A 26,741-nucleotide genomic window follows, 5' to 3' on the forward strand; every position below is an offset into this window, starting at 1 on the left:
ATCATTGTCACCTGTAGTCCAAGTCATGTGAGGGTAACTTCCATTTCAGGCAATCCTCACAGGGCAGAAAGTTAAGTTCCTCTACTGAGGTTAACCTTAAAGTGAAAACAGAGAAGTGAATGAAGTGTAAGCGAAGCTGGGAGGCTTTGTGACCACTAATTTGCATAGCGGTCACAAAGGAGCATAGTTATAAATTCTACTTTTTTGGGCAGTGTGAGTGCTAATGAAAGAGAAGTTCATCACACTGCATTCTCTTTTGGCAAAGCTTAAAAGATGCTGCGTTTTTTTCTTTTCCTGCTCTTTTTTGGCCAGGTTGTTCAGAGCCTAAGAATCTGCTCTTTCAACGTGAGATCATTTGGAGAATCTAAGAGAAAAAACCCAGAAATCTTAGAGGTTATTGTAGAGGTATGTAATTCACTCTTGGGGTTAAGTTAAATTAAATAGCGGGGCTTTCAACTGAATGATTATTTATTAACATAGTTGAGTTTCAGATTAATGTCTAGTTGAGCATTAATAAAGCTGTGATTTTAGCAACAAACTTACCCCAGAAAGTCATCACCAGAACAAAACTACATGGATAGCAAGACTGTAATTGCAAATGCTGTTAATAACTATGTAAGATTATGAAAATATTTGATTTCTTAGGGGGGGAAATCATTCTTTTCCAATGTCTCCTCAGATATTGCCCCTTTTATTTATTTATTTATTTATTTATTTATTTATTTATTTATTTATTTATTTATTTATTCATATTTTTATACCGCCCTATCTCCCTAGGGACTCAGGGCGGTGTACAGCCATCTAAAAACAACATAAATATACAAAGTAAAACATTAGTCTAAAAAACTTATTAAATAGGCCGAATATTTAAAATAGACATATAAATAATAAAACCCCAATTTAAAACCAAATCTAAAATTTAAACAATTAAAATTTAAAAAATCTAGTCCAGTCCTGCGCAAATAAATAGATGTGTCTTGAGCTCGCGGCGGAAGGTCCGAAGGTCGGGAAGTTGACGAAGTCCTGGGGGAAGCTCGTTCCAGAGGGTGGGAGCCCCCACAGAAAAGGCCCTTCCCCTGGGCGTCGCCAGTCGGCACTGCCTAGCTGACGGCACCCTGAGGAGTCCCTCCCTGTGGGAGCGCACGGGTCGGTGGGAGGCATTCGGTGGCAGCAGACGGTCCCGTAAGTAACCCAGCCCTATGCCAGGTTAATTTAATTGCCACTATAAAATACCTCTGAGTTCATTAAGAAGAACTAAAAGTGACAAGTCAAAAGGTGCCACTGGGAGCAAAAGTGAGAAGAAGCTGAATACCATAGATACCATTCAAAGGGTTTGATAGGAGTCTGTTAACAAAAATAGTATTTTATTCTCACATTGCTGTGACCTCTGTTTGGAATCATTTTGTATTTCTCTGGAAAAGTAGAATGCAGCTTCTTTCCATGATTTTTTTTTTAATCTAATAAATAAATAATTTCAAATCTCTAATACTGATAAAATACGTTATTGTGTGTGTGATTCTCTTGATGCAGACTCATTGCTGTGATGTTTTAAAGGGTGGCCCAAAATGTTCATTTAACAAAATGAATTTCTTTGGCTATTCAGCAAACAGTAAGTCAATATTTGGATTTTGGCAGATTTAGTATACCACTACGGATCTTTAGTCATTAACAGAGTTGCAATCCTGTCCGTGTGTATGTGTTTAAATTTACAGACATAGCCTATTATAATTTGTTTAATAATTGTAAGGCTGCCCCGCTCAAACAAGGTTGCCTCTGGTGGTATAAAACAACAGCAAATAAATAATCAAGCCAAAAAAACCACAAAGCATTAAAACAAACACAATTATATGATTGTTAAATGTCAAGGCAAATGCCCTCAGGATCACTAATAATGAGAGATTTCCAAGAAAGATGAACCGAAAGCTAATAATAAGCTCTATTAAAGTTTAATAGTTACTGGAGTAAACATGTAGTGCTTCCTGGAATGGATACCAGGTTTGTATGCAATGGTTCATCATGGCATACTCATGCCAGGGGGTGGGTTTGTAAAATTTTTATACGCAATACACTGAGCGTTCATTATTTATTAGTACAACACAGACTATCAATTACAAATGTGTGAGAATCTAACTTATCAACCTGTCTTTCCTGTGAATTCCTCGGTGTCCCAGCACCTGTCATCACTCCCTCATAAATTCCCAAGCTGTGGTATACATCTATACCACATTTTTATATCAAAAGCCCACGCAGTGGTTAAATATGGCACTAGCTTTGTCCAGGGTATACAATTATGTACTTTTAATTTATGTTATATAGCAAGCTCAGTGCTAGCTATTGTATACTCTATCCCAGGGCTGTCAAATTCACGGCCCGTGGGCCAGATGCACTGGCCATGGCCATGCCCAGTTTAGTGAAGAGGGAAAAAGTCCCGATATGTGACATGACGACACTATGACAATGCGAGTTTGACACCCCTGCTCTATCTTGATTAGCAGCAGAATTTCAAGCAAGGTTGATTCTTCATACCTACTAAGATTTTCTCAAAATATATGTTCTATTATTAATTAACAGGCCTTCTTAATACCACTCTGGATCTGGGATTAGTGATCTCAGTGGATTTTCTCCTAGTTTGTAATGCCTGAGCAGGAAAGACTGCTGAATGGTTATCAGCGTAGGTGCTCCAATTACTGGCAAAGGGTCAGCTGGGAGTTATTTCTTCTAAGAAGCACAAAAAGGCAACTGCTGTCAAGGAATATTGTCAGGAAAAACTCTGAATAACAGGTTGTATAGGACCTGCTAAGCATTACAAATTTGAACCAATATGTTCCCAGTGTGTCATCTGTAATCATCACCACCACATAACCTCTTCATTGAAGGGGACATATTCTCAAAGGAATGGAGGTCATAGAGAACGTTCATTGGTGAATGGGCAGCTTAGAAACTGAAATTATGAATAAATATAACTAAATGAACTGCAAAAATGCCTGCAACATTTCTCCACCAAAAGGCATGGTCAAGTTGACAGTATTATTTTTTCCAATGTCATTTTTACTGCAATGTAACCATTAAAATAGAATAGAATAGAATTCTTTATTGGCCAAGTGTGATTGGAGACACAAGGAATTTGTCTTGGTGGATATGCTCTCAGGGTACATAAAGGAAAAAATACCTTCATCAAGGAACAACATTTACAACATTTAATGATAGTCATAGGATACAAATAAGCAATCAAATTATATTAGGAAACAGTCAATATAAATCGTAAGGATATCAGCAACAAGGTTATAGTCACACAGTAATAAGTGGAAGGAGATGGGTGATGGGAACGATGAGAAGATTAATAGCAATGCAGACTTAGTAACTAGTTTGACAGTGTTGAGGGAATTATTTGTTTATCAGAGTGATGGCGTTGGGGAAAAAACTGTTCTTGAATCTAGTTGTTCTGGTGTGCAGTGCCCTATAGCATTGTTTTGAGGGTAGGAGTTGAAACAGTTTATGTCCAGGATGTGAGGGATCCGTAAATATTTTCACGGCCTTCTTTTTGACTCGTGCAGTATACAGATCCACAAAGGAAGGCAGGTTGGTAGCAATTGTTTTTTCTGCAGTTCTAATTATCCTCTGAAGTCTGTGTCTGTCTTGTTGGGTTGCAGAACCAAACCAGACAATTATAGAGGTGCAGATAACAGACTCAATAGACTCAATAACCATTAGGATCCTAATTAAATTAGAACTCTAATCAACAGTTCTCAAAGTATAACATGCCAAGCACAGAGCCTTTACAGACCTTTTTTTTGTTTGCTCCTCAGATTGTATATCGCTGTGATATCATGCTCCTAATGGAAATAAAGGACAATAGGAACAGAATATGCCCCTTTCTATTAGAGAAACTAAATGGGTAAGATATAGAAATGAAGTTTTATTAAAACTGGCAGGGTTGGTTGCAGATTTGGGTGACATTGGATAAAATATTCGGAATGGAGCCACTAATTAGAGTAAGTATTTCCTTATTGCTCTTGTCATTATTGGAGGAAAGAAGAGAAAAAGAGAGACAATATATGTTTGATATATAGGTGGGCAGGTGATATGTGTATGAGTCACAAAACTAATATTGATAAAAGATGATCAGAATGAAATATTAGTCTATATCATGCACATTTTAAAACTATAGATGGTATATTTAAATGTACCATGCACATTTTAACTATATTTATAATATTTATTATAATATTTATAACTAAAACTGTATTTATATTTATAACTATAATTATAAATATTTAATATGATTAAAACTATAAACTAATATAATAAATGTGCAAAGAGTAAGGTTGGAATTTATAGTAACACAAGAAAGGAACCGTTATTCTGACGTGTTGTGCATTTCTTTATCGTTCCCTTCCTCCTTTAAATTGTTCTAGATGGACATAAATCCAGCCCACATACAAAGATCTGAGTAAAGAAGTACAATACAGTTGGACACCAAGAGTGTAAAAATGCACATAAAAATGCATTTATATTATTAAATAAAATGTATATATATATATATATATATAGATTTAAAGGATTAAGTGCATAATAGCCAGCAGGCACAACATCCAGCGTTAAAATAATATATATATATTTTCTTGTCTTTTCCTAGCTTTTCTTAAAAGTCTGCTGTAGTTTGTAAATTGGCCAAAGTGGGGATTTTTTAAATTACTATTTTTTTCTTCCCTGAGCTATCTTCCTTTCCAGTGGCTAATCTTTTGTAAGTCCATCATGCAAGGTTCATTTGTTTTTCATCACTTAATTTAAAAGACTTTACTCCCAGCTCCCAAGCATAGAGGAAAAGAAAAATAATATTTAAAAAACATGGATCAAATTTGAAACTGGAGCTCAGTGGTGGGTTGCTCCCAGTTCTGTCCGGTTCTATAGAACCAGTAGTAATACTGACAGTAGGCTCCACCCACCGGTCCCGACGTCATCAAGGGGCTCTGCATGCACATGCTCCCCTTGCAAACTAGTAGTAAAGGTAAATAGAGCCCATCCCTGCTGGAGCTGTTCTTCACCCTCAAGCAGGTGCTCTAACCACTATGCCACTGAGAATGACCTATAGTAAAAGCTGCAGCAGATCTTCTTAAAGAACAGGTGGGGGGAGGGAATTCCTGCCTATGCACAGGAGCTAAGAAAGTATCCGGCAAAAGCGGTTTGCCTAAAAGAAAGTGAACTACTGCCATGCTTACACTGGTGCAAGACATAAAAAGGCTACTTTGGACAGGGAGCAGAAGAACACAGGCAGAGATTATATTTGTGGTGGGCTAAAAGGGAGGATCTGACAATGTGCCTTCTTCGTCTCCCTAAACTGTTGGGGGCAGTGTCAATATGCCCACCTGGATCTGAGAAACAGATTAAAAATCAGATTCCTTTTTCTTCCCAGACAATCAGAAGGAGCATACAGTTATGTGGCCAGTAACAGGTTAGGAAGAAGGAATTACAAGGAGCAATATGCTTTTTTCTACAGGTATGCTGATTTCATAATTTTATTCAGTATAGATGATGTTATTCAGAAACTGTGAGGAAAAAGTTGCAGAGGTCTATGTCAGAGTTTGTTGCAAAAATCAGATCCAGAAAGCACACACAGATAATTCAGCAGGATTCATTAACTTCTCTTTATATACAATATAACACATGAATAAATGTACAATACCAATAGTGGTTCTTCCAATGTGGTAGAGAGGAGAGATCAGTTTTAGTTCAGAGCAGACTAGTTTCATTTTTAGGGCTGAGCACAGAGCTAAGCCACGCCCAGACTTCTTGCTTAAGTTTCTGTTTCCAAACAGCCCTCATTGGCTGATCCAATTGCTATGGCTATTTATTGGCTGATCTTGTTATATGTCGCTGCCAGTTCATGAATATTCTGACAGTCTACAGCTACAGAAATGGTATCTATCTATCCATCTCTCCATCCATCCATCTATATCTATCTATCTATCATCTATCTATCTATCTATTTATCTATCTCTAAACTATCCATATTTATCTATCATCTATATGTCCTCTCTCTCTCTCTGTCTATCGATCGATCAATTGATCTATCAAACTATCGATCTATCAATCTATCTCTAAACTATCCATATCTATCTACCATCTATATGCTCTCTCCCTCTCTCTCTCTCTCTCTCTCTTCTGTCTGTCTGTCTATCTATCTATCTATCTATCATCTATCTCCATCCATCATCTATCTACTAATGTAGAAAAATAAAAGGCAATAATAAGCACAAGTTGTTAAAACAATATAGATCAAATAAAAATACGGGAGGAAAACTAAAGGAAATTTCTATTAATGCACTATGCTCTCAGGGGAAAAAAATATCATTATAGGTAGCAGAATCTAAGACATCTGCAGTTGCTAAGATAAGGAAGGCATAAAAAGCTACTATACTTAGTAACAATAGCTAATGACTACTGACTATAAATTTCTTGAACAGAAAGTTGAAAGTTCATATGAGCATGTGAAAACCTAGATATTCATTAGATGGCAAGGGGAAAAAAACCTGTGGTGGTCTTCTGGGTTTTCACAACTCAAACGTAACAGCTCTAAGCCAGTTAATAATGAACAAGTAACATTGTGAATGGGTTCTATGAAAGTTAAATCACAAACTATCCAGCCCAGTTTAGCCTAGGCACTTGAGCACATCAGCCCCTCAGGTATTAGATCTAATTATACCAAATATTTTTGCTACCCTAAGTTAATTAGATGTTAAGTCCCATTGAATTCAATTATTTTAAGATTGCAAATTAACCATGGAAATATTTTTTTTCATTACCTAATTTTTAATTCTGTAATTCGCCATCTTAAATTGGAAAGACAGCCTTAGAGTCATCAACATTAACATGTCCGCACTTGGAACAGTAACCTTCTACTGATATGTTAATTTATACTGCAGAGTGGAAAGCGTCTGTGTGAAGCAAATCTATCAGTATCCTGATCTGCAACCAGGTGATGAAGATGCCTTTTCCAGAGAACCTTTTGTTGTTTGGTTCAACTCTCCAAAAACAGGTTAGATACAGTTAATGTACTTTGTCCTTCCTGTTCAAAGGTTGAAAGTCAGAAGAAATGGGATCCTTGGAGAAGCCTGAGATCTGGAATACCTAGAAATATCCCTTCCCTCTAAAGCCAAGGATTCAACATCAGAATTCTTCTAAACCAGGGGTCTCCAACCTTGGCAACTTTAAGCCCGGAGGACTTCAATTCCCAGAATTCCCCAGCTAGAAAAGCTGGCTGGGGCATTCTGGGAGTTGAAGTCCTCTGGGCTTCAACTCCCGTTGCCAAGGTTGGAGACCCCTGTTCTAAACCAATATCTGTTTTGGGAAAACACCAACATTCCCACCCAAATAAACAGGTCCTATCCCAAATCCCAAAGAAGGGGCATTTTTTCCCCAACCTAGTTTTAATGAGGTATTCAAGCATTTATTTATTTATTTATTTATTTAGTCACAATATATATAAGTGTCATACAAAAAAATTATATAGTATATAAACATATATATGAGTAAATATTAGGAGGTATAAGCATATATATATATAGAAAGAAGAAAAGAAAAACAATATGACAGGAACGGTAGGCACATTTGTGCTCTTATGAACGCCCCTTATGGTCCTTTTAGGAAAGGGGTGAGGTCAATAGTAGAAAGTTTTTGGTTAAAGTTTTTAGGATTATGGGAAGAGACCACAGAGTCAGGTAAAGTGTTCCAAGCACTGATGATTCTGTTACAGAAGTCATATTTTCTGCAATCTAGATTAAAGCGGTTAACATTAAGTTTAAATCTATTGGTTGCCCTTGTATTATTGCAATTAAAGCTGAAGTACTCTTTAACAGGAAGGACATTACAATAGATGATTCTATGAGTTAAACTTAGGTCTTGTTGAAGGCGGCGGAGTTCCAAGTTTTCTAAGCCTCGGATTTCAAGTCTAGTGGGATAAGGTATTTTGTTGTTTTCAGAGGAATGGAGAACTCTTCTTGTAAAATATTCCTGGACACATTCAGTTGTATTGATGTCAGAGATGTGGTGAGGGTTCCAAACAGGCAAGCTGTATTCTAGAATTGGTCTAGCAAATGTTTTATATGCTCGGGTTAGTAGTGTAGTGTTTTTGGAAAAGAACCTACGCAAGATTAGGTTAACAACTCTTAGAGCCTTTTTTGCTATGTAGTTGCAGTGGGCTTTGGCACTTAGATCATTTGACATGAAAACTCCAAGGTCTTTAACGGGATGGGGGTCATCTGTAAGGTAATGTCCATCAAGTATGTACTTAGTGTTTGGGTTCTTTTTTCCAATATGTAAGACTGAGTATTTGCTGGTTGAGATTTGGAGTTGCCAAGTTTTAGACCAAGCGGTTAGATGATCAAGGTCTTTTTGAATGATAGATGTATTGTCTGTGGTGTTAAATAGTTTGACATTGTCAGCAAAGAGAACACAATTACTTGAGATATGGTCACAAAGATCATTAATGTATAGTATGAAGAGTGTTGGTCCAAGAACGCTGCCTTGAGGAACGCCACTCCTGACAGGAACAGGATTTGATAGAGCATTGCCAATTTTGACCACTTGTTGTCTGTTAGACAGAAAAGCAGATATCCATTTGTGAAGGGGTCCTGAAATGCCATAGGATTTTAGTTTTAGGAGAAGTTTATTGTGTACTACTGAGTCAAAAGCTTTGCAGAAGTCTATGTAGATTGCATCTATTGTTTTGCCTTGATCAAGATTTGTAGTCCATATGTTTTTACAGTGGAGAAGTTGTAAGTTGCATGATAATTTTTTCCTGAAACCAAATTGTTTATTGGAGAGTAGGTTGTTAGTTTCTAAGTGTGAGGTAATGGATTGGTTGATGATTGATTCCATGACTTTGCAGGTGACGCAGCACAGAGAGATTGGTCTGTAATTTTCGACTAAGCTGGATAGGGATAGAGGTCCTCTAGGAGGCCTCACTCTTGACCCTCAACTCTGACCCTCAACTCTTGACCCTCAACTCTGAAAAGTATCCCTGGGTTCAGGTCCATGAAAATTAAATGTCTGATTCTTCAGTCTATGAGTTTAAAAATGCCAATAATCCATCGTTGTTCTTCTCTTTAAAAAATTGTTTGTTAAGCGGTCAAGGAATTTGTGATCATCCCGATACACACAACGCCTGAAATGGCTGTGAAAGAAATCGATGAACTCTATGATGTGTTTCTGGATGTCAAGTTGCGCTGGAAGACTAAGGTTAGTCAAGGCCAGCTCAACAGAGTGAGCCAATCTTGTCTCATGTGTGCATTATGTATTTAGCAGCTCTACCTTAATATATGTCTTTCATTTTTAAAAGAATTTCGTATTTATGGGAGACTTCAATGCTGGCTGTGGCTATGTGGCAAAGAAGCAGTGGAAAAATATCCGATTACGAAATTACACTGACTTTGTTTGGATAATTGATGATAACAACGACACAACTGTGAAATCAACAACACACTGCCCCTATGACAGGTAATGTTTCAGGCTGACTCATTCGTATTCCATTTTGTTCATCTACTAATGCTACCTATTATTTGCAGTATGAAAAGAACCTGTCCTGTGAGGTTGGCAAAGCTCTAGCTGACTCATCACAGGAGATGAAGACGACACAAAAATAGTGAGAATCAGTAACAGTAACAGAGTTGGAAGAGACCTTGGAGGTCATCTAGTCCAACCCTCTGCTCATGCAGGAGACCTATACTAGGGATTCGAACCACCAAACTGCCGACCTTTCTGATCGACAATTTCAGCATCTTAGCCACTGAGTCACCTAGCCAAGCTGAATCAAGCTAGCAAACTTATATATAAGGCAGGAATAGACAATCTATAGTCCCAGGTTGCCTGCGGCCCCCAGTTTTGGCCTCACATTCTCTCTTTGACTGTCAAAAGTGGATGCCATGGTAACCCATCATTTTGAAGCAAGGAGTACTAAAACTATATGCACCCTAAAAAGTCTTCATGTAACAAAGAAAAGTGTTATATACACATCCGCGCGCACTCAAGAAAACTTGGAAATCTCTACTTTTTAATCCATGTTCTTCACATCATTGTCCCAACCACTTAATATGGCCCTTCTTCCCTATTTGGGCTGCTTTGATGGATAAATGTCCATCCTTTGGGAAAAGGTTTTACCAGGATCATACTCAGTTATGGTAGGCTCTCCCACCAATTGAGTCAAACCAAGAAATATGGAGGCCAGCTGGCTGGCCGGCCATAATTCAACCTTTCCCAATCAGTAGCATGGGTTCTCTCGTGGCATAAGTATGTCTAGCTGAGAGCAGGTTGGCTCAGAAATCTAAATGGTGGGACTATTCCAACGCTTCTTGGTCTAATGACAGAAAGCTAGGGTGAGAAAGTTGGACACCAATCAGCTTCTTAGCAAGTTAATTCATATTGCGCCTTGTGATACAGCAAAAAGCTGCCAGCTTTTCAGAAAGAAAACTTAATACCTCTATTAAATCTACTAACTAGAATAAGCTATCTAGATATTGTCTTTCGTGATCTTTCTTTGGAACATGGATCTATGACATAAAAGATATCCGTCCCCTGGATCAGGTTACATAGCAGAGGGGATTTCCATCTGGTTGCATAGCAGAGGGGATTTCCATCTGTCTTCAGTGAACTTTTGATAGCTCACCCACAAATATTTCAGAGGTCTTGGATCGATCTAGAACAGACAGCAGTTCCAAAGTTGCCTAGTCCAACATGATTCACTAGTCAATTCTTCTGCTTCTCCGAAACCTCAACCCTAAATAACCCTCTTTTACTTCCTGTCTCTACCTCATAGCAACTGTTATGTGAAACTATAAAAACTGTTTCACAGCTAATTATCAGGGTATCATTTGAGGCAAATTCTCTCTAGCCTCTTTCTGAAGTTCTCTAATGAAGGGGGAAAATATTACTTCATGAAGCAATCAGTTCTGCTGTTTGACAGCTCTTTTTCTATTCCTCTTTAGTCTTCTGTTGTATAAACATACCCAGTTTCTTTAACCATTTTCAAAGAACTTGATTTCCAGTTCCCTCACCTTCTTGATAACCTTCCTCTGAACTTGTTCCACTTTGCTGATGTCTGCTGATGTCTGATGCTTGTCCCAGCATTCGAAGTGGGGTGTAACCAAGGTAGAGTAGAGTGGAGCAATTATTTATTTATTATTTATTTATTTATTTTTATTTATTTGTCAAACACAGCAGTATATATAAGTCTAAGCATGAAATAACCATACAAGTTGGATACAAACAAAGGGAACATTAGGACAGGAACAGTAGGCATGCCCCTTACAGACCTCTTAGGAATGGGGTGAGGTCAATAGTAGATAGTCTTTGGTTAAAGCTTTGGGATTTTGGGGATTATATCCCATGATTTGAACTCCCTGCTTCTATTAATATGTCCCAAGATAACATTTGCTTTTTTAGTAACAGCATCACACTATTGACTCTCATAGGTCAACTTGGGATACTAAAACACATGTACTACTTTTCATATACAGTACTGCCAAGCCAGGTCACTTCTGTGCTTTGTGATTTTCAGGGTTTTTTCCCCTCAGTTATAGGACATAATATTTTTTCTGTTGGTTTGCATCTTGTTTATTTCAGTCTTTTGTTCAAACCCATCCAGATCTTTCTGAATCTTTTCTTTCTCATCTAAAGTGTTAGTCACTTCGAACGGTTGCATTTTTACCCAAGGCTCAAGTTAATTGCTCTGTAATTTGCCAGGTCCTCCTTCCTTGTTTTGAAGAGAACTCCTTCTTGTGCACTTCCAGTTTTGCGAACTTTGCCAGTTGTCTAGGAATTCTCAAAATTAAAAATTGGATAGCAATGGAATTAAGTAAAACAGCTGAGCAGGAAGCATTCCAACTTCTTAATAATTAAGGCAACTTACCTTTATCTCTGGTCAAACATGCTCTTAGGTAACAGATCTGGAGGGAATCCCCTCTACTAGATTCATGTTTTTCCCATTGACTCTGAGCAGCTAATAATTAAAAATAAAAAAAGATGGACAAATCTACTCATTTTCATAATCTACTTATGCTTCATAATCTACTTATGAAGCAGATGAAATCTTGTTCAGGTAGACTCTGCAAAGGTCTAAGTCTAATGAAGCTTGCATCCTTGTAACTCTGCCTAAAACCATGAACTTTAAATAATTTTCACATGAGCTCTACCCTGGTATTTTCTCTTTGCATATAATAAAAGTATGGGAAATCAGGGAGGGTGTAAACTGTTTTAGGGAAGGTTGTATATCCAGGCCATCACATTATATTAGTACAAAACTACCACAGCTGAGCATTTTTCCAGAACTATCCTGGACAATTTATACAAAATAAATTATATTTTATTCAATTGAATGAAAACTAGTAAAAAAAAAAAAAAGCAGGAGACTCTCTTTATCCTATATAATGGCACATGTAAACTACTGCAGATCCTATTACCCAGCCCAGTTCCATTGGAGCAACGTACATTAAATTCAACATGCCTTTAAAAAAAAAAACAATACCTGCCTGTAATCTTAATCTGCTTCTCTTCTTGCTGTGTTATGTGCAAAGGATCCAAGGGACAAACAGCTCTGAAAAGCCAGACGATAAGAGATTCTCCCCAGCTGCTAGTGATACTGCAGCGCAGCGCTGGGTAAGAGCGCTGGCTGCAGGCCACTGGAGCTTTTGAGAATCGACCTTTGGGTCAGCATTCTAGCATATTGCAACCTTTCCTGCAATGTATTTTTTCTATTAGTGCTTAGGTAGTTACTAATGCCACGATCTTGTTCTTACTTTCTCTTACTCTGTAGGATTGTGCTCCATGGAGAGATGCTTATAAATAGCACCACGCTGGGCTCAGCCAATATCTTTGATTTTCAGAGGGCCTTGTCCATGACTGAAGAACAGGTTGATTGAAGGATTGGGTGATGGTCCAGGGAAACTTTTCTGAGGTTTTGTATCTTTGGGGTCTGCCAGGGCTTGTGGTCACAGCTCTGTGCCATCAAAAGGGAAAGAGGAATGGAAGTGGGATCAATCGGGAAAGAAGAAGGGAAGAACTGAGATCAAGGTAGACCAAGAAGGGAAAATAAAGCAATGGGCACCAGATTTCCCACTACTTTTTTTTTTTAATTTGAATTTATATCCCACCCTTCTCCAAAGACTCAGGGCGGCTTACACTATGTCAAGCAATAGTCTTCATCCATTTGTATATTATATACAAAGTCAACTTGTATTGCCCCCCCCCCCAACAATCTTGGTCCTCATTTTACCTACCTTATAAAGGATGGAAGGCTGAGTCAACCTTGGGCCTGGTGGGACTCGAGCCGGCAGTAATTGTAATTGCAGGCAGCTGTGTGTTAATAACAGACTGCATTAGCCTGTTGAGCCACTTCCCAGCCCCTTGTCCTCCATTGATGCTAATCAGATTCTTATGGGCAAAGATACAGTGAAAGAAGGGAAGCAAGCAAGAATTCCAATTTCTAAAGCAGCCTTCCCCAGCTGACCTCTCAGTATGTTGGAAATGTAATTGCTACAATTCACAGTTGACCTTAGCAAGTGTTTGTGTTGGTGGGGTTGGTGATCTCTATGCACATTTTGGCCTATGAGATTTTACACTAATTGTTGTTTTTCTGTGTCTGCTTCTCTAAACATTACCAATTTGTCTTCAGAAAAATTAAGGCTACTATATAATCCTTGATTTATGAATAGTTGCTTAGTGACCATTTGAAGACACCCTCCCCCCCCTCCAAAAAAAAAAAGCTTAACAACAACTGTGTTTTTTTAACAACCATCCTGTTCTCTGCTTCTATACCTTCAGAAGTATGGTCTGTGTGCGACAGAGCAGGGGTCTCCAACTCTGGCAACTTTAAGACTTGTGGACTTCAACTCCCAGAATTCCTCAGCCAGCTTTGCTCAGCCACAAGTCTTAAAGTCGTCAAGGCTGGAGACCCCTGCAATAGAGGGGTACCTCTACTTGCATTTAAGTTCTTAAAACGTATAGCGAAGTCCATGGTCTGGAGTTAATATAATTGGGAAAAGGAAGTATCTTTCCTTCATGTTTGTTGTAAAACAACAAGGAATATCAGATACTAATCATAATATTAACTTTATACATAATTGTTGTGATATGTTTTAGTGCAAGGATAGTCTCTTAATTTAAAATATATATTTCTTCACAGGCCTTAGCAGTGAGCGATCACTTCCCAGTAGAATTCCAGCTGAGAACAACCAGACGTTCCTCGGGAAGAACAGCCAGATATTGTAGAACTATTGTATCATAAATCCAGTGAAATGTCGTTCTAGTCAAACTTAAAACACACAAGCACAAAAAATGTATATTCACAAGAAAATTACAGATTACTGTAATGCTCTCTACATGGGGCTCCCCTTGAAGTGCACTCGGAGGCTTCAGTTAGTCCAGAATGCAGCTGCGCGGGTGATAGAAGGAGCTCCGCGTAGCTCCCATATAACACCGCTCCTGCGCAGACTGCACTGGCTACCTGTGGCCTTTCGAGTGCACTTTAAGGTGTTGGTTACTACCTTTAAAGCGCTCCATGGCTTAGGGCCTGGGTACTTACGGGACCGCCTGCTGTTACCACATGCCTCCCACCGACCCGTACGCTCTCACAGAGAGGGACTTCTCAGGGTGCCGTCCGCCAAGCAATGTCGGCTGGCGGCCCCCAGGGGAAGGTCCGTCTCTGTGGGGGCTCCCACCCTCTGGAAAGAACTTCCCCCGGGTTTATGCCAAATACCTGACCTTCGGACATTCCGTCGCGAACTGAAGACGCATCTTTTTATTCGCTCGGGGCTGGCTTAAATGGATTTTAACAAATTTTTAAATTCTTAGAAATTAATTTTAAATGGGGTTTTTTAGTTTATTATATATTTTATTTCTCAGGCCAATTTTGAAATAAGTTTTTTAACTGTATTTTAATTTTGTATATTGCACCGTCTGTTTTATTCTTGCCTGTACACCGCCCTGAGTCCTTCGGGAGAAGGGCGGTATAGAAATCAAATAAATAAATAAATAAAAATAAAAAAGAGCTGGGGTTTTTGGTCATTTTTTAGACATCTTGCTACACTATGATATGTTTAACCCAAAAAATGCAAAGCCCGTATCTTTATAATAGTCAAAACATTCAAGATTAATGAAATGCTGCTTGTTCACAAAATAAACAATCTAGATTAATTTGAATGTCTTAGTCTCTATCCCATAGATTATTTGGTGAAGGAGTTTGTTCAGAATTGTTCCATATCTGACCTTATAAACATAGAAATTTAAGTGGCCAGAACAGATCTGTTTGTATAATTTATTTATTTGTTTGTTTTGCAAAGTTCAAATTCTGCAGACACATAGCCAGTTTGAAGTCAGAGAAAGGTGGATTTCAGACTGGATGCCAAAGGTCATCTTCATAAATTCATTGTACTGAGATAGTAGCTTGGTTCATACATTGTTAAGACACAGGAGTTTGTGGCTCAAAATGTATGAACCATCCCAATGTGTTCAAATAATTATTGAAATAAATTATGACTTTAGATATCCTTGAACTCCAGACATTTTTGAATGCAAGCTGTTCTTGAATTCCTCAAGATGTTTTTGCCCCCAAATGTTCTTTCATATTAATGTATGTTGTTGGTCTTTGGGCAAGACAGACATGAAAGATGATACAAGTAAAGATGGGTCAGCCCACTGAAGACTATTATTTTGTATCAGATTTTCTCATGGTTTGACTATACCTTGATGTGTAGGATTTAATTTCTTTGCAGTACTATAGTAACGTATTAGAGACAATGTTGTTTAAAACCTGATAACAGTGAGTGTTCATATTAGTAGAGCAAACAATTACACAAGGGTTTTTTTCGTTAAGCAAATAAGAAATATCTTTTCAATCTCTGTATATAACCATACAATTGCTAGGAACCATGCAAGTGTTGAAACACTTATAAATTGTGTTCATCCACAACAATATAATGGGCAAAAGGAATTGTTAAGTTCGGGCAATGAAGAGGCAGGAGACGATACAAGTGACAACAGCTCTTTGGTTTATTGTGATCCCAGCAAAAGCCAACAGGCAAAAACCCCTCTTTAAATAGTATTTTGGCTGACGCATCAGCCAATCAGCAACGTGCATTTTCCCGCCCAAATTTCCCTCCTAAAATTCAAATACATTACACTCCTCCCCTCCCAGAACACATTGTACCATATTTACATAGTTTTTTGCATAACATTTGCATGTTATTTTTCCACGTAGTCACGCAGGTAGACAGGGCATCTCCTAACTCTTTCTGACCTGGGCAATTCATTCCCTGGGAGTGAGTCGAGCTGGTCGGAGGGACTGTTTGTTCCTCCCAGCTCCTCCTCTGGGCCATCCGGCCCTGGATTATTGGCAGAGTCGTCCCTGCTGTCCTCTGTTCTCTGGAGGAGCCGGTTGGCATCGCTGGACTTCTTCAGACTCAGCTAAGTCCTCCGATTGCCTGAGTTAGCTGTTGGTTCAAATATTGGGTAGTCAGGGTCTGGCTGTTTGGTTTCTGGATTGTTTTGTATTCTTTTTCGTAATTGATCTATGTGGCGTCTCCACACTCGGCCATCCCCCATGTCCACTATGTATGACTTTGGGCCCGTCACTCCTACAATTGTTCCCTTTAGCCACGCTGGGCCCTCACTATAGTTATGTGCCCATACCGGGTCACCTGTTGTCATTGTTCTGGTTCTTCTCTTTGTGCTTTGGTACCCATCAGGGGAGTATGTTGGGTTTAACCGATCTAGGGGGCACCGGAGTCTTCTACCCATTATTAACTCCGATGGGCTGCGGCCGGTGGTCACACAGGGAGTTCTATGTTGGACTGCCAGGAAGGTATCAATTTTGGATTGCCAATCTCCTGGGTTAATTCTAGATAGCGCTTCCTTGGCACTGCGTACGAAACGTTCTGCAAGTCCGTTCGTCACCGGGTGGAAAGGCACCGAGAGGACATGTCGGATGCCCTCTTCTGCCAAGTACCCCTCAAACTGAGTGGCCGTGAATTGTGGGCCATTATCGGACACTAGAGTATCGGGCAACCCGTGTGTCACAAATAGATGTCTCAATACTCTGATTACAGCTTCCGCTGTTGTGGTTTTCATGAGTAAAATTTCTAACCACTTCGAGTAGGCATCTACCACAATTAAGAAGGTCTGCCCATGGAACGGCCCGGCAAAATCTATATGGATCCTGGACCAAGGACCCTGGGGTTTCTCCCAATCCCTTATGGGGGCTGTTGGGGGTAGTGGCCTTGATTCTTGACATGCTTGGCATTTCCCTACCCGGTCGCTAATGTCTTTATCCATTTGTGGCCACCACATGTAACTTCTCGCTAGGCTTTTCATTCTCACAATCCCCGGGTGGCCCACATGCAATAGTTCCAACATATGCCCTCGTAATTTCTCCGGAATAACCACTCTATCCCCCCATAACAGACAACCCCCTTGTACCGACAGTTCCAAACGCTTTTTTGTAAATTCTTTGAAACGATCCCCTGGTGCAGTGGGCCATCCCCTCTGCACCCAACCGATCACAGTTCGTACGACAATGTCTTTGTAAGATGCCCTAGTCACTTCCGTAGATGTGACTGAGCCAGAGTCCAAAGAGTCAATTAACAAGACGGGCATCCCTGGGGTTGGGTCTTCAATAGTCTCTGGCAACGGGCATCTACTTAAAGCGTCCCAAATCCTTGCCCGGTCGGTGAGACAGTTTGTACGAATATGCTGCCAGGAAAGTAGTCCAACGGGTCAGCCTGGGTGATAATGCAACCGGTGTTGGATGGTCCCCCGCCAAGAGTCCCAATAAAGGTCTGTGGTCTGTGACTATTTCAAATTGCCGCCCAAACAGGTACTCGTGGAATTTTTTAACCCCAGAAACTATAGCCAGGGCTTCCCGGTCTAGTTGACTATAGTTCCTTTCTGCTGCGGACATCGTGCGGGAAAAATATGCGATAGGGGCTTCTGAACCATTCGGTAACCTGTGGCTGAGGACAGCCCCTACCCCGTAGGGTGATGCATCACAAACTAGTACTAGTGGCAACATCCCATTGTACTGAATTAGAAGGCTATCGCTGGACAAGAGATTCTTAACACCTTCAAATGCCTTAGCCTCAACCCTGCCCCAAGTCCAAACAGATTTTTTCGCTAGCAGTTTATGTAGCGGTTCGGCTACCGTTGCCTTATTTTTTTAAAATACCGCATAGAAGTTTACAAGCCCCAAAAATGCTTGTAATTCTGTTTTGTTTTTTGGGGTTGGAGCCTTTCTAATGGCTCGCACTTTGCTCTCAGTTGGGTGGATGCCTTCCTTATCTATCCGGTAACCCAAGAATTCTACAGATTCAACTCCTATTTGGCATTTGTTGAGTTTCACCTTAAGCCCCGCAGACCTGAAAATGCCCAAAACCTTCCGCAATTTGACCCCTAATTCTTCCAAGTTTTCTGCTGATACCAGTACATCGTCGAAATATGGAACTACTCCCGGTAGACCTTGTAGGAGCCGTTCCATTAGGTTTTGGAATAACCCGGGGGCTACACTAACTCCGAACTGAAGTCGAGTGCATTTAAAAGCGCCCCGATGTGTGACAATCATCTGCGCTTCGGCCGTTTCATCGTCAACTGGTAATTGTTGGTAGGCTTGAGCCAGATCGAGTTTGGCAAAAACCTGTCCCTGTCCTAACGAGTGCAACAAATGTTGCACTAAGGGAACGGGGTAAGCACTCTTTTGCAATGCTTTGTTAAGTATTGCCTTATAGTCAGCGCAAATCCGGACTGATCCGTCCGGTTTGACTGGGGTCACTATTGGTGTCTCCCATTTTGCATGATCGACGGGGACTAGTATTCCCTGGCTTACTAATTTGTCTAGTTCCCTGTCAATCTTGGGTTTGAGGGCGAATGGGACCCTCCTAGCTTTTAATCTAATGGGAACCACCTGGGGGTCCAAATTGAATGAAATGGGGGTCCCCACGTACTTGCCCAGGCAGTCTTGGAAAACGTCCTCGAATTCTCTCAACAATTCATTCTTCAGGTTGACTCCGCTTCTGTGAACTCCGGTTACTTCCATGCCCAAGGCTCTGAACCAGTCCAGACCTAGCAAATTGGGCAGGTTTCCATCTACGATGGTGATCAGCAGGGTTTTCTTGAATTGTCCATATTTCACTCTGACTCCTCGAACAGGGATTCGGTTCCCCTGGTAGTCTTGCACTCTCAGCTTTTGGGGTTGCAGTTGGCGTTTCGCGACATCTGGCAGGTCCCTTGCGATTGTGTCCCAACACATAATCATGATTGATGAGCCGGTATCCACCTCCATTTTACACTGCACTCCTTCGATGTATGTCTTGGTGAATATTTTCTTTTCTAGCCGTGTCGATGCGTGGCCCACTCTCACAGTGGTCTGATTCAACTTCACGCCTTTTTTGAACTGACCAATCCCTGGCCGCTTCGCTGATCCGGCGCCCTGTTGATTGGCCGGTTTGAATTTTGGGCGGGAAGGTTGAGAGGCTCGGCAGGCCTGAGCTATGTGTCCTTTCTTTTCACACCGCCGACAAATTGCCTCTTTGAACCTGCAATTCTGTCGTTGGTTTGGCCTCCGCAACTCATGCACTCGTCCCGATTGCCTCTCTCGGGCCTCCCGGTGTGGAAAACCTCTTCCTCTTCTTCACCATCCAATTCGGCCTGGATTTCTTCGCTGTGGACTGGCGTTGCTTTCGCCGCGGCATTTGGCGTGTTCGGCTTTTGTAAGGTTTCCGCCGTTTTGGTGGACATCTCGTGTGCCCTGGCCTTATCCAGGGCTATCGCCAGGGTTAGGTTGCTTTTCGACAGCAGCCGCCTCTGTAGTCGGATGTCCCTGACCCCACAAATGAGTTGTTCTAATAAAGAGTCCTCCAAGTCTCTATAGTCACAGTGGTTTGCGGCTTTCCTTAATGTGGCCATGTACACACTTATCGTTTCGCCCTCTCGCTGAACTCTTTGCCTCAACTCGAACCGTTGTACAAACTTCAATGGCACCGGCGCGTAGTGTGCTCGTAGTGTCATCTGTAGCGTTTGCCATGGCACCGACTGTACCGGTGTTGATTCCGACAGCGATTCGGCGGTATCGAAGACTTCTGGCCCACAGTTGCTCAGGAAGTAAGCGCGCTTCCGATTATCCGATACTCCTTGCAGTTTGTTAGCTTCGAGGAAACACTCGAAACGAGCCATGTACGACCCCCATTTCTCCTTGGCTGGGTCGAATGGCGCTGGCGGCGTATAGCTAGACATTGCTATGTATCCGCCCTTGATACTGGCTGGGTTTGAAATTACGTTGCTCCTTCAGCTCTTTTCCTAGTCTCACTGCCTTCAATATCCCACCTTCGTCGCCAATGTTAAGTTCGGGCAATGAAGAGGCAGGAGACGATACAAGTGACAACAGCTCTTTGGTTTATTGTGATCCCAGCAAAAGCCAACAGGCAAAAACCCCTCTTTAAATTGTATTTTGGCTGAGGCATCAGCCAATCAGCAACGTGCATTTTCCCACCCAAATTTCCCTCCTAAAATTCAAATACATTACAGGAATCACTTTGAGGAATACGAGGGAAGATTCACTACAAGGCAACAGTCAGATAGAAGAAACCCGAGCTGGGGGTTTCTGAACCTGAGAAAACTTCCCAAACAAAACCCTCCCTAGTTCTCATGAAGAATAAAGGGGAAGTGACTCAGACTTGCAAAAGTCTGCTCCATAACCTTACAATAAAAATAGTATTGGCCTGCATGACTTTCTCCATCTGATCTACTCTGAACAGCTGATAAAAAAATAGATCTCCTGTTTCTGTTTGAATCCATATAATAAATTCAAGCTCACTACTCAAGGGTGAAATCTAAAAATTTTCCCTACCGGTTCTGTGGGCGTGGCTTAACTGGTGGGTGTGACTTGGTGGTCAGGTGACTGAATGGGCATGGTCAATAATAATAAATAATAAAAATAATAAAGTATACAAAACTTGGGAGGCCCCGGTCTACCTTCTTTAAAAATAGAGGCCCCCATCTACCAATTGCCTTTTACTGAGGGGCACCGGTCTACCAAGTGCCTTTTTTTGGCAGGCACCGGTCTACCTTCTTTAAAAATAGAGGCTTCAGTCTATCAATTGCGTTTTACTGAGAAGCCCAGTCTACCTTCTTTAAAAATAGAGGCCCCCGTCTACCAATTGTGTTTTACTGAGAGGCACCGGTCTATCAAGTGCCTTTTTTTGGCAGGCACCGGTCTTCCTTCTTTAAAAATAGAGGCACCGGTCTACTAGCTGCTTACAGCGCTGATCAGCTGTAATGCGGCCCTTTGAAGTACCGTGGCAGTCATTTAAGGCCGTTTGCAGCTATATCACAACCGAGCACTTCAGGGACAGAGAAGAGGAACAGCGAGGCGTGGGCAGTGGGGGGGGGGCAGGGATTTTTGCTACCAATTCTCCGAACTATCTGCTTCCATCACTACGATCTGGTCCGAACCGGAAGCATTTCACCCCGTCACTACTCCCTTTAATAACTAGTTCCCTTTGTTAGAAAAGCTTAGGAATGGCTTATATAGACTTGGTTAGTTTATTCATCATAGTTTAATCATGGTTTATTGAATATGCCACTATTGACTTGCACAGTATTGTAGGAAGGGAACTTCACCTAGGCAGTGTTGGGAAAAGGGAAACCAAGCCAGGGAACATCATAATAACAAAAGACACTGACTCAGAATTAAATCCGGCCAAGAAAAAAACACAAGATACAGAAACATCAGGACTATTTAAGAACAATTTGCTGAAGACAATACCAGGGGATACAGGAAAGGAAATAATCAGGTCACACAGACATAGTAGATCGAATAAAGAAATAGATTAGCTCAAGTAAAGACAAGATTCAATCACAAGCTTAACAAACAGATTAACTCCAGGCAAAGCACATGATCTAATCAATAGCAACTAACCCGAGGGAAAACACTTGAGGTAATCAAATCGTTAGAATGAACAGATTAGCCGGAACACACACCCGAATATGAAACCCACCCCACATTAAACAAATCAGTGAAGGCAGCATAACAAAACACAGAAAACTTAGCAAGCACATACACAAAAGGGAAACCCATCAAGCACTCCCAAAACAAAGAGCTGTAAAGGGAAAAAGGGTATAAAAAGTGCACGCTTACTGTATATGGTTGTCAGCTCACCCAGGAACGCTGGTCCACGCCACTCGCTGGATTCGTCTTCCTGAAAATAAAGAAACCTCACTTTCACGCAGCTCGCTTCGATCTCAATTCTTCCGATACGTCGGTAACGCTCCAATCTGCTGGAGACGCTCTCCCAGCCGGAAAATTCGAACCCATTCGGGGAACGATCTATCAGTATACTACGGCAAAATTAAGCAAACTGTGCTATGGATTGGCCTGCTGACAAGGTTAAAAATAAAAGTAATAATAATTTATTACACTTTTATTATATATCTGCCTATCTTAGGAAGAGCCTTAATAAGAACTGACAGAAAAGATTTGCTCATATATATTAAACTCTTACCTTTGCCATCCCAGTTCTATTTTTAATTATTCTGTCATTCTTCTTTTCAACAGTGGTATTCTATATTAAGATGTAATTAATTCTGCTCTAAAGTGGAAATCGATTCTAGCAGGGTCATTCCAGAAAGAGAGAAAATGATGTATTTACTTCCTGTGGTGGGTGACGAGTCTCTAACAATGTCCTGCTTGTGTTCTTGCTCAAGTCAGCAACTCAGTCTTAGCTTCCTTATCTAGATCTTATCTGCTGTAATGATTTTTCTCAAGAGAAAAATATGGAGAGATCAAATAACAGTTTCGATATCTCAACCAACCCAATTTTTTATTTACTTATTTACTCACCTATTAAATGTATATGCTGCCCATGTCAAGCAACTCAGGGCAGCAAATGTTTTACAGAACTGTAAAGAAGATTTTCAAGATGCCACAGCAACTTGTTATTAACATTGTAATAGAACTGCCATATTTCTTGCCTCTATCTGTTTCCCCATCCCTTCCTTATATCAAACCAGCACTATTCAGCTTTCATTTATGTATTTTGACCTTTGGTCAAATTGAGTTGAAGACATAACAAAACTGATAAGGTGAGTCTAAACATGGCAGCTTGGAAAGTCAGATAAGAAAAACATTTTGCTCTCCCTCCTGTCCCCAAATCAATGCTTTTGAACATTGCGAAGTCGAAGTATGCAAATTATTTATTTATTTATTTATTTAGTCACAATATACATAAGCATCTCACAAAATGGTTATATAGTATATAAACATATATATGAGGAAGTATGAGGAAGTATAAGCATATAGGTATAAGAATAAAAAAACCAATAGGACAGGAACGGTAGGCACGTTTGTGTTCTTATGCATGCCCCTTATAGTCCTCTTAGGAATGGGGTGAGGTCAATAGTAGAAAGTTTTTGGTTAAAGCTTTTGGGATTATGAGAAGAGACCACAGAGTCAGGTAATGTGTTCCAAGCACTGATAACTCTGTTAATGATGGACGCCAAAGGAAAATGCAGACAAGTATAACCAGATGATTATCCTATAGGGAGGATTTGGTCAGGTAACAGGACAATGGAAGACGTTGCTGAGGGAACACAACACCGGAATTGACACGGGGTGAAATGCTACTGGTTCCGACTGGTTCGGCAGCAGGTGGTTCAGAGAACCAGTAGTGGCGGCAGCACAAGGCTCCACCCACCCGCCCAGTCATTGTTTCTTCTGGATTTAGTTCATGCACTTCCGAACCAGTAGGGAAAGTAAGTAGATTTCACCCCTGAATTGACACATTAGTCTCGTGTAAATCTCCAAGACCAAAGACCGATGAATGATAAAAACAGAGCTTGCCAAATAAAATCACACCAGCTACACTTCAGTTAAAGCCAGCCTAGTAAACCACAATTCTGAGCAACCTTCTTCAGGGCCTCCACTGCCTCAGCGTGTGCAAGTCATTCTTCAGGAACCGCCAAAAAAGAAGCAAAAGTTCCCATCTCTGAATTACCGTAAGTCCGATCTAAACCCACCTGACAGGATTTCTAGATGTAATTAAGGGAGAAAAATTCATTGCCCTTCCAAAAATAATATACGAACTAAAACATAATTATATGTCAATAATTCCCCAAAGCAGGATTTTACCAGCCAAAAGTAGCAGATTCTGTCCCTTCTGCATAATTTGAAATAATGTGAGCTGCTCTTACCTAAAAAACTGCACAAGTTAGAGCTATATCCACTTCTGTCCTTCTCATTATATTTGCTCACTCTCATATCTTAGATAAGCATTGGACTATGATTGTCAATAAAGTAATAAATGGTTTTCTTTCCTTTATGTATATTTTTTTTTCTTCATTTCGTCTTTTGGTCCTACATTCCATTACTATTCCCACCAGAGGGTGCACAAACGTTTTCTTCCTTTAAAAGCTCACAAGACACCTATTTAACCATAAAGCACTACTCTTTTTTTTAAAAAAAAATGATTTACTTAATAGAACAAACCAGTATTTCTGAATTTTAACCAACTTAAGGTTCTCTTGAGACTTATTTTCAGCCTACAGGATGGTGTCCCAAAGTTATAATTTTTACTGCTCTGGTGCTGATGGAGTGGCCAAGCCCAAAAAATATTGGGCATATTTTTCAAACTGAGGAAACGCAGAGCTTAGATAGGGCGGGGGAGAATTAGGATTCTGTGCTTTATTCCTGACCCAGGACAAATTCCTATTTTATCCAGTGAAATCATTTCCTTGTGGCTCAACTGGGAATATTCACAACAATAAAATTATTTCCCCAACATGGCTTCATTCCATTGAGCAGAAGAAGCCAGAAATAATCAATTGTTTCTTCCACCAAAATTATCAACTCCTAGCCTCAACAAAACTCATTCAGATTTAAAATAAAGGCAACCCTTCCCCTGTAGTTTTCCCTGTCTGATTTCCAGAGCCTGATTTCTTTGTTTCTTCTCATAACTCAACATTTGTGGTTATTTTCTATTTTATTCAGCCATGCCATGCCATGCTGAAAATTTCACTTGGTATCTGCCTTTAATTTTACCTACTGTCAAAAACCCAACCTGACTAGCTTAGTGGCTAAACTAACATGCTTTGCAGGACTGAGACCCAAGAAGATGCTTATTGAATTCACTTTTTTTTTCTTGAGTTGAACAATATGTTCAATCATACATCAACCAAATAGACTGCCCAAGATGGCTGAATCACAAAATATATATATATCAGTAAATTGTCCCAATGAGGCCCCTGAGTCTTTAGCTTGCTTGGTTCAATATGGGAGGGGGCAAAGCAAGAATCAGAGGAAATTCTTATTAGCTGCAGCATGAACATTAAACAAGTTATATACAGTAGAAAAATTACTGAAGGGTAAATGTTACTACAAAAATCTTCATTTCTATATAAGTATAGTCCCCAAATCTTGAGAGCTAAATTATTCAGATGAAAATATTGTTCTCTGGTAAAGTTCTGTGGGTAGCAATAAAATGTAGTATGGAGGAGTTGAAAAGTGGCTTGAAAATTCCAGAAGAATGTGGCACTGAGTAAGCCAGATGAGAACTTTCCTCAGTTGCCTCAAATTTTAACTCCTTGCCAAAATTCAGTAGTGGTAGTCCTCAATTTGGCATAGGGCCGGGTTATTTACGGGACCGCCTACTGCGACCGGATACCTCTCACCGACCCGTGCGCTCTCACAGAGAGGGACTCCTCAGGGTGCCGTCAGCTAGGCAGTGTCGTCTGGCGACGCCCAGGGGAAGGGCCTTCTCTGTGGGGGCTCCCACCCTCTGGAACGAACTCCCCCCAGGACTCCGTCAACTTCCGGACCTCCGGACCTTCCGTCGCGAGCTCAAGACACATTTATTCATCTGTGCAGGACTGGCTTAGATTTTAAATTTATAGGGGTTTTAAATTGGTTTTAATATTTATATTTCTATTTTTAATAATTGGGCATTAGAATAAGTTTTTTAATGTTTATTTTAATTTGTATATAAGTGTTTTATATGCCTGTGAACCGCCCTGAGTCCTTTGGGAGATAGGGCGGTATACAAATATGAATAATAAATAAATAAATAAATAAATTTATGACTGCAATGACGGCCAAAATTTCTGTTGTTAAGTAAGACATTGGTTAAGTGAGTTTTGTCCCATTTTATGACCTTTCTTGCCACAGTTAAGTGAATCACTGCAGTAGATAAGTTAGTAAACCAGTTGGTAAGTGAATCTGGCTTCCCCATTGACTTTGCTTGTCAGAAAGTCACAAAAGGTGATCACATGTCCCTGGGACACTGTAATAATCATAACCAGTTGTCAAACATCTGAATTTTGACCACATGATCACGGGGATGCTACAAAGGTTGTAAGTATGAAAATGCCATTATAACTTTGTTTTTTGTGTATTTTTTATTTTATTTTTAAATATTCATCAACATCAATACATGAACAGTGTGGCATCTGTGTATCATTCATTGTGATACAAATAACAATAATAACATTAATAATATTTATTACATTAGTCAAACTTTTGTAATCTTAGTGTTAATACACGTTTGTATTAAAATATAATCCTTCATTATTTAGTTGTTCAGAATTTCAATGTGTCCTTCTAATGCCAATCACAATATTATTAGAGCATACATAATAATGCCATCTTTCAATCTCTAGTCTTTCCATCTGGTTGTTGCTTTTATTCTATTATATAAAAATGTGTATACTAATGTTCC

The 26,741-nt window shown here is 40.1% G+C and overlaps 1 protein-coding gene across 3 annotated transcripts; it reads left to right on the forward strand.

Moving 5' to 3' along the window:
- Nucleotides 1-205: 205 nt before the first annotated feature.
- Nucleotides 206-15,037, forward strand: DNASE1L3 (deoxyribonuclease 1 like 3). Of its 3 annotated transcripts, none has more exons than XM_058172601.1 (8): nt 206-405; nt 3,807-3,895; nt 5,414-5,497; nt 6,924-7,036; nt 9,125-9,237; nt 9,338-9,495; nt 12,806-12,919; nt 14,174-15,037. In XM_058172601.1, exons 1-7 carry the CDS (start codon nt 274-276, stop codon nt 12,909-12,911), a joined length of 795 nt encoding a protein of 264 aa, XP_058028584.1. In that variant the 5' UTR covers nt 206-273; the 3' UTR covers nt 12,912-12,919; nt 14,174-15,037. The 3 variants fall into 3 exon arrangements, with proteins under 3 accessions (XP_058028584.1, XP_058028582.1, XP_058028583.1); XM_058172599.1 differs by having other exon boundaries at nt 12,806-12,902; XM_058172600.1 differs by lacking the exon at nt 5,414-5,497 and having other exon boundaries at nt 12,806-12,902.
- Nucleotides 15,038-26,741: the final 11,704 nt, after the last annotated feature.

The sequence above is a fragment of the Ahaetulla prasina genome, chromosome 2 (assembly GCF_028640845.1).
Source record: "Ahaetulla prasina isolate Xishuangbanna chromosome 2, ASM2864084v1, whole genome shotgun sequence".
Lineage (NCBI taxonomy): Eukaryota > Metazoa > Chordata > Lepidosauria > Squamata > Colubridae > Ahaetulla > Ahaetulla prasina.

Coding starts and splice junctions, on each gene's coding strand:
- DNASE1L3 (XM_058172599.1), top strand. CDS start 274: ATGCTGCGTTTTTTTCTTTTCCTGCTCTTTTTTGGCCAGGTTGTTCAG. Junction 7,037..9,124: donor GTTCAACTCTCCAAAAACAG/GTTAGATACAGT, acceptor TTGTTTGTTAAG/CGGTCAAGGAATTTGTGATC. Junction 12,903..14,173: donor TGTCCATGACTGAAGAACAG/GTTGATTGAAGG, acceptor ATTTCTTCACAG/GCCTTAGCAGTGAGCGATCA.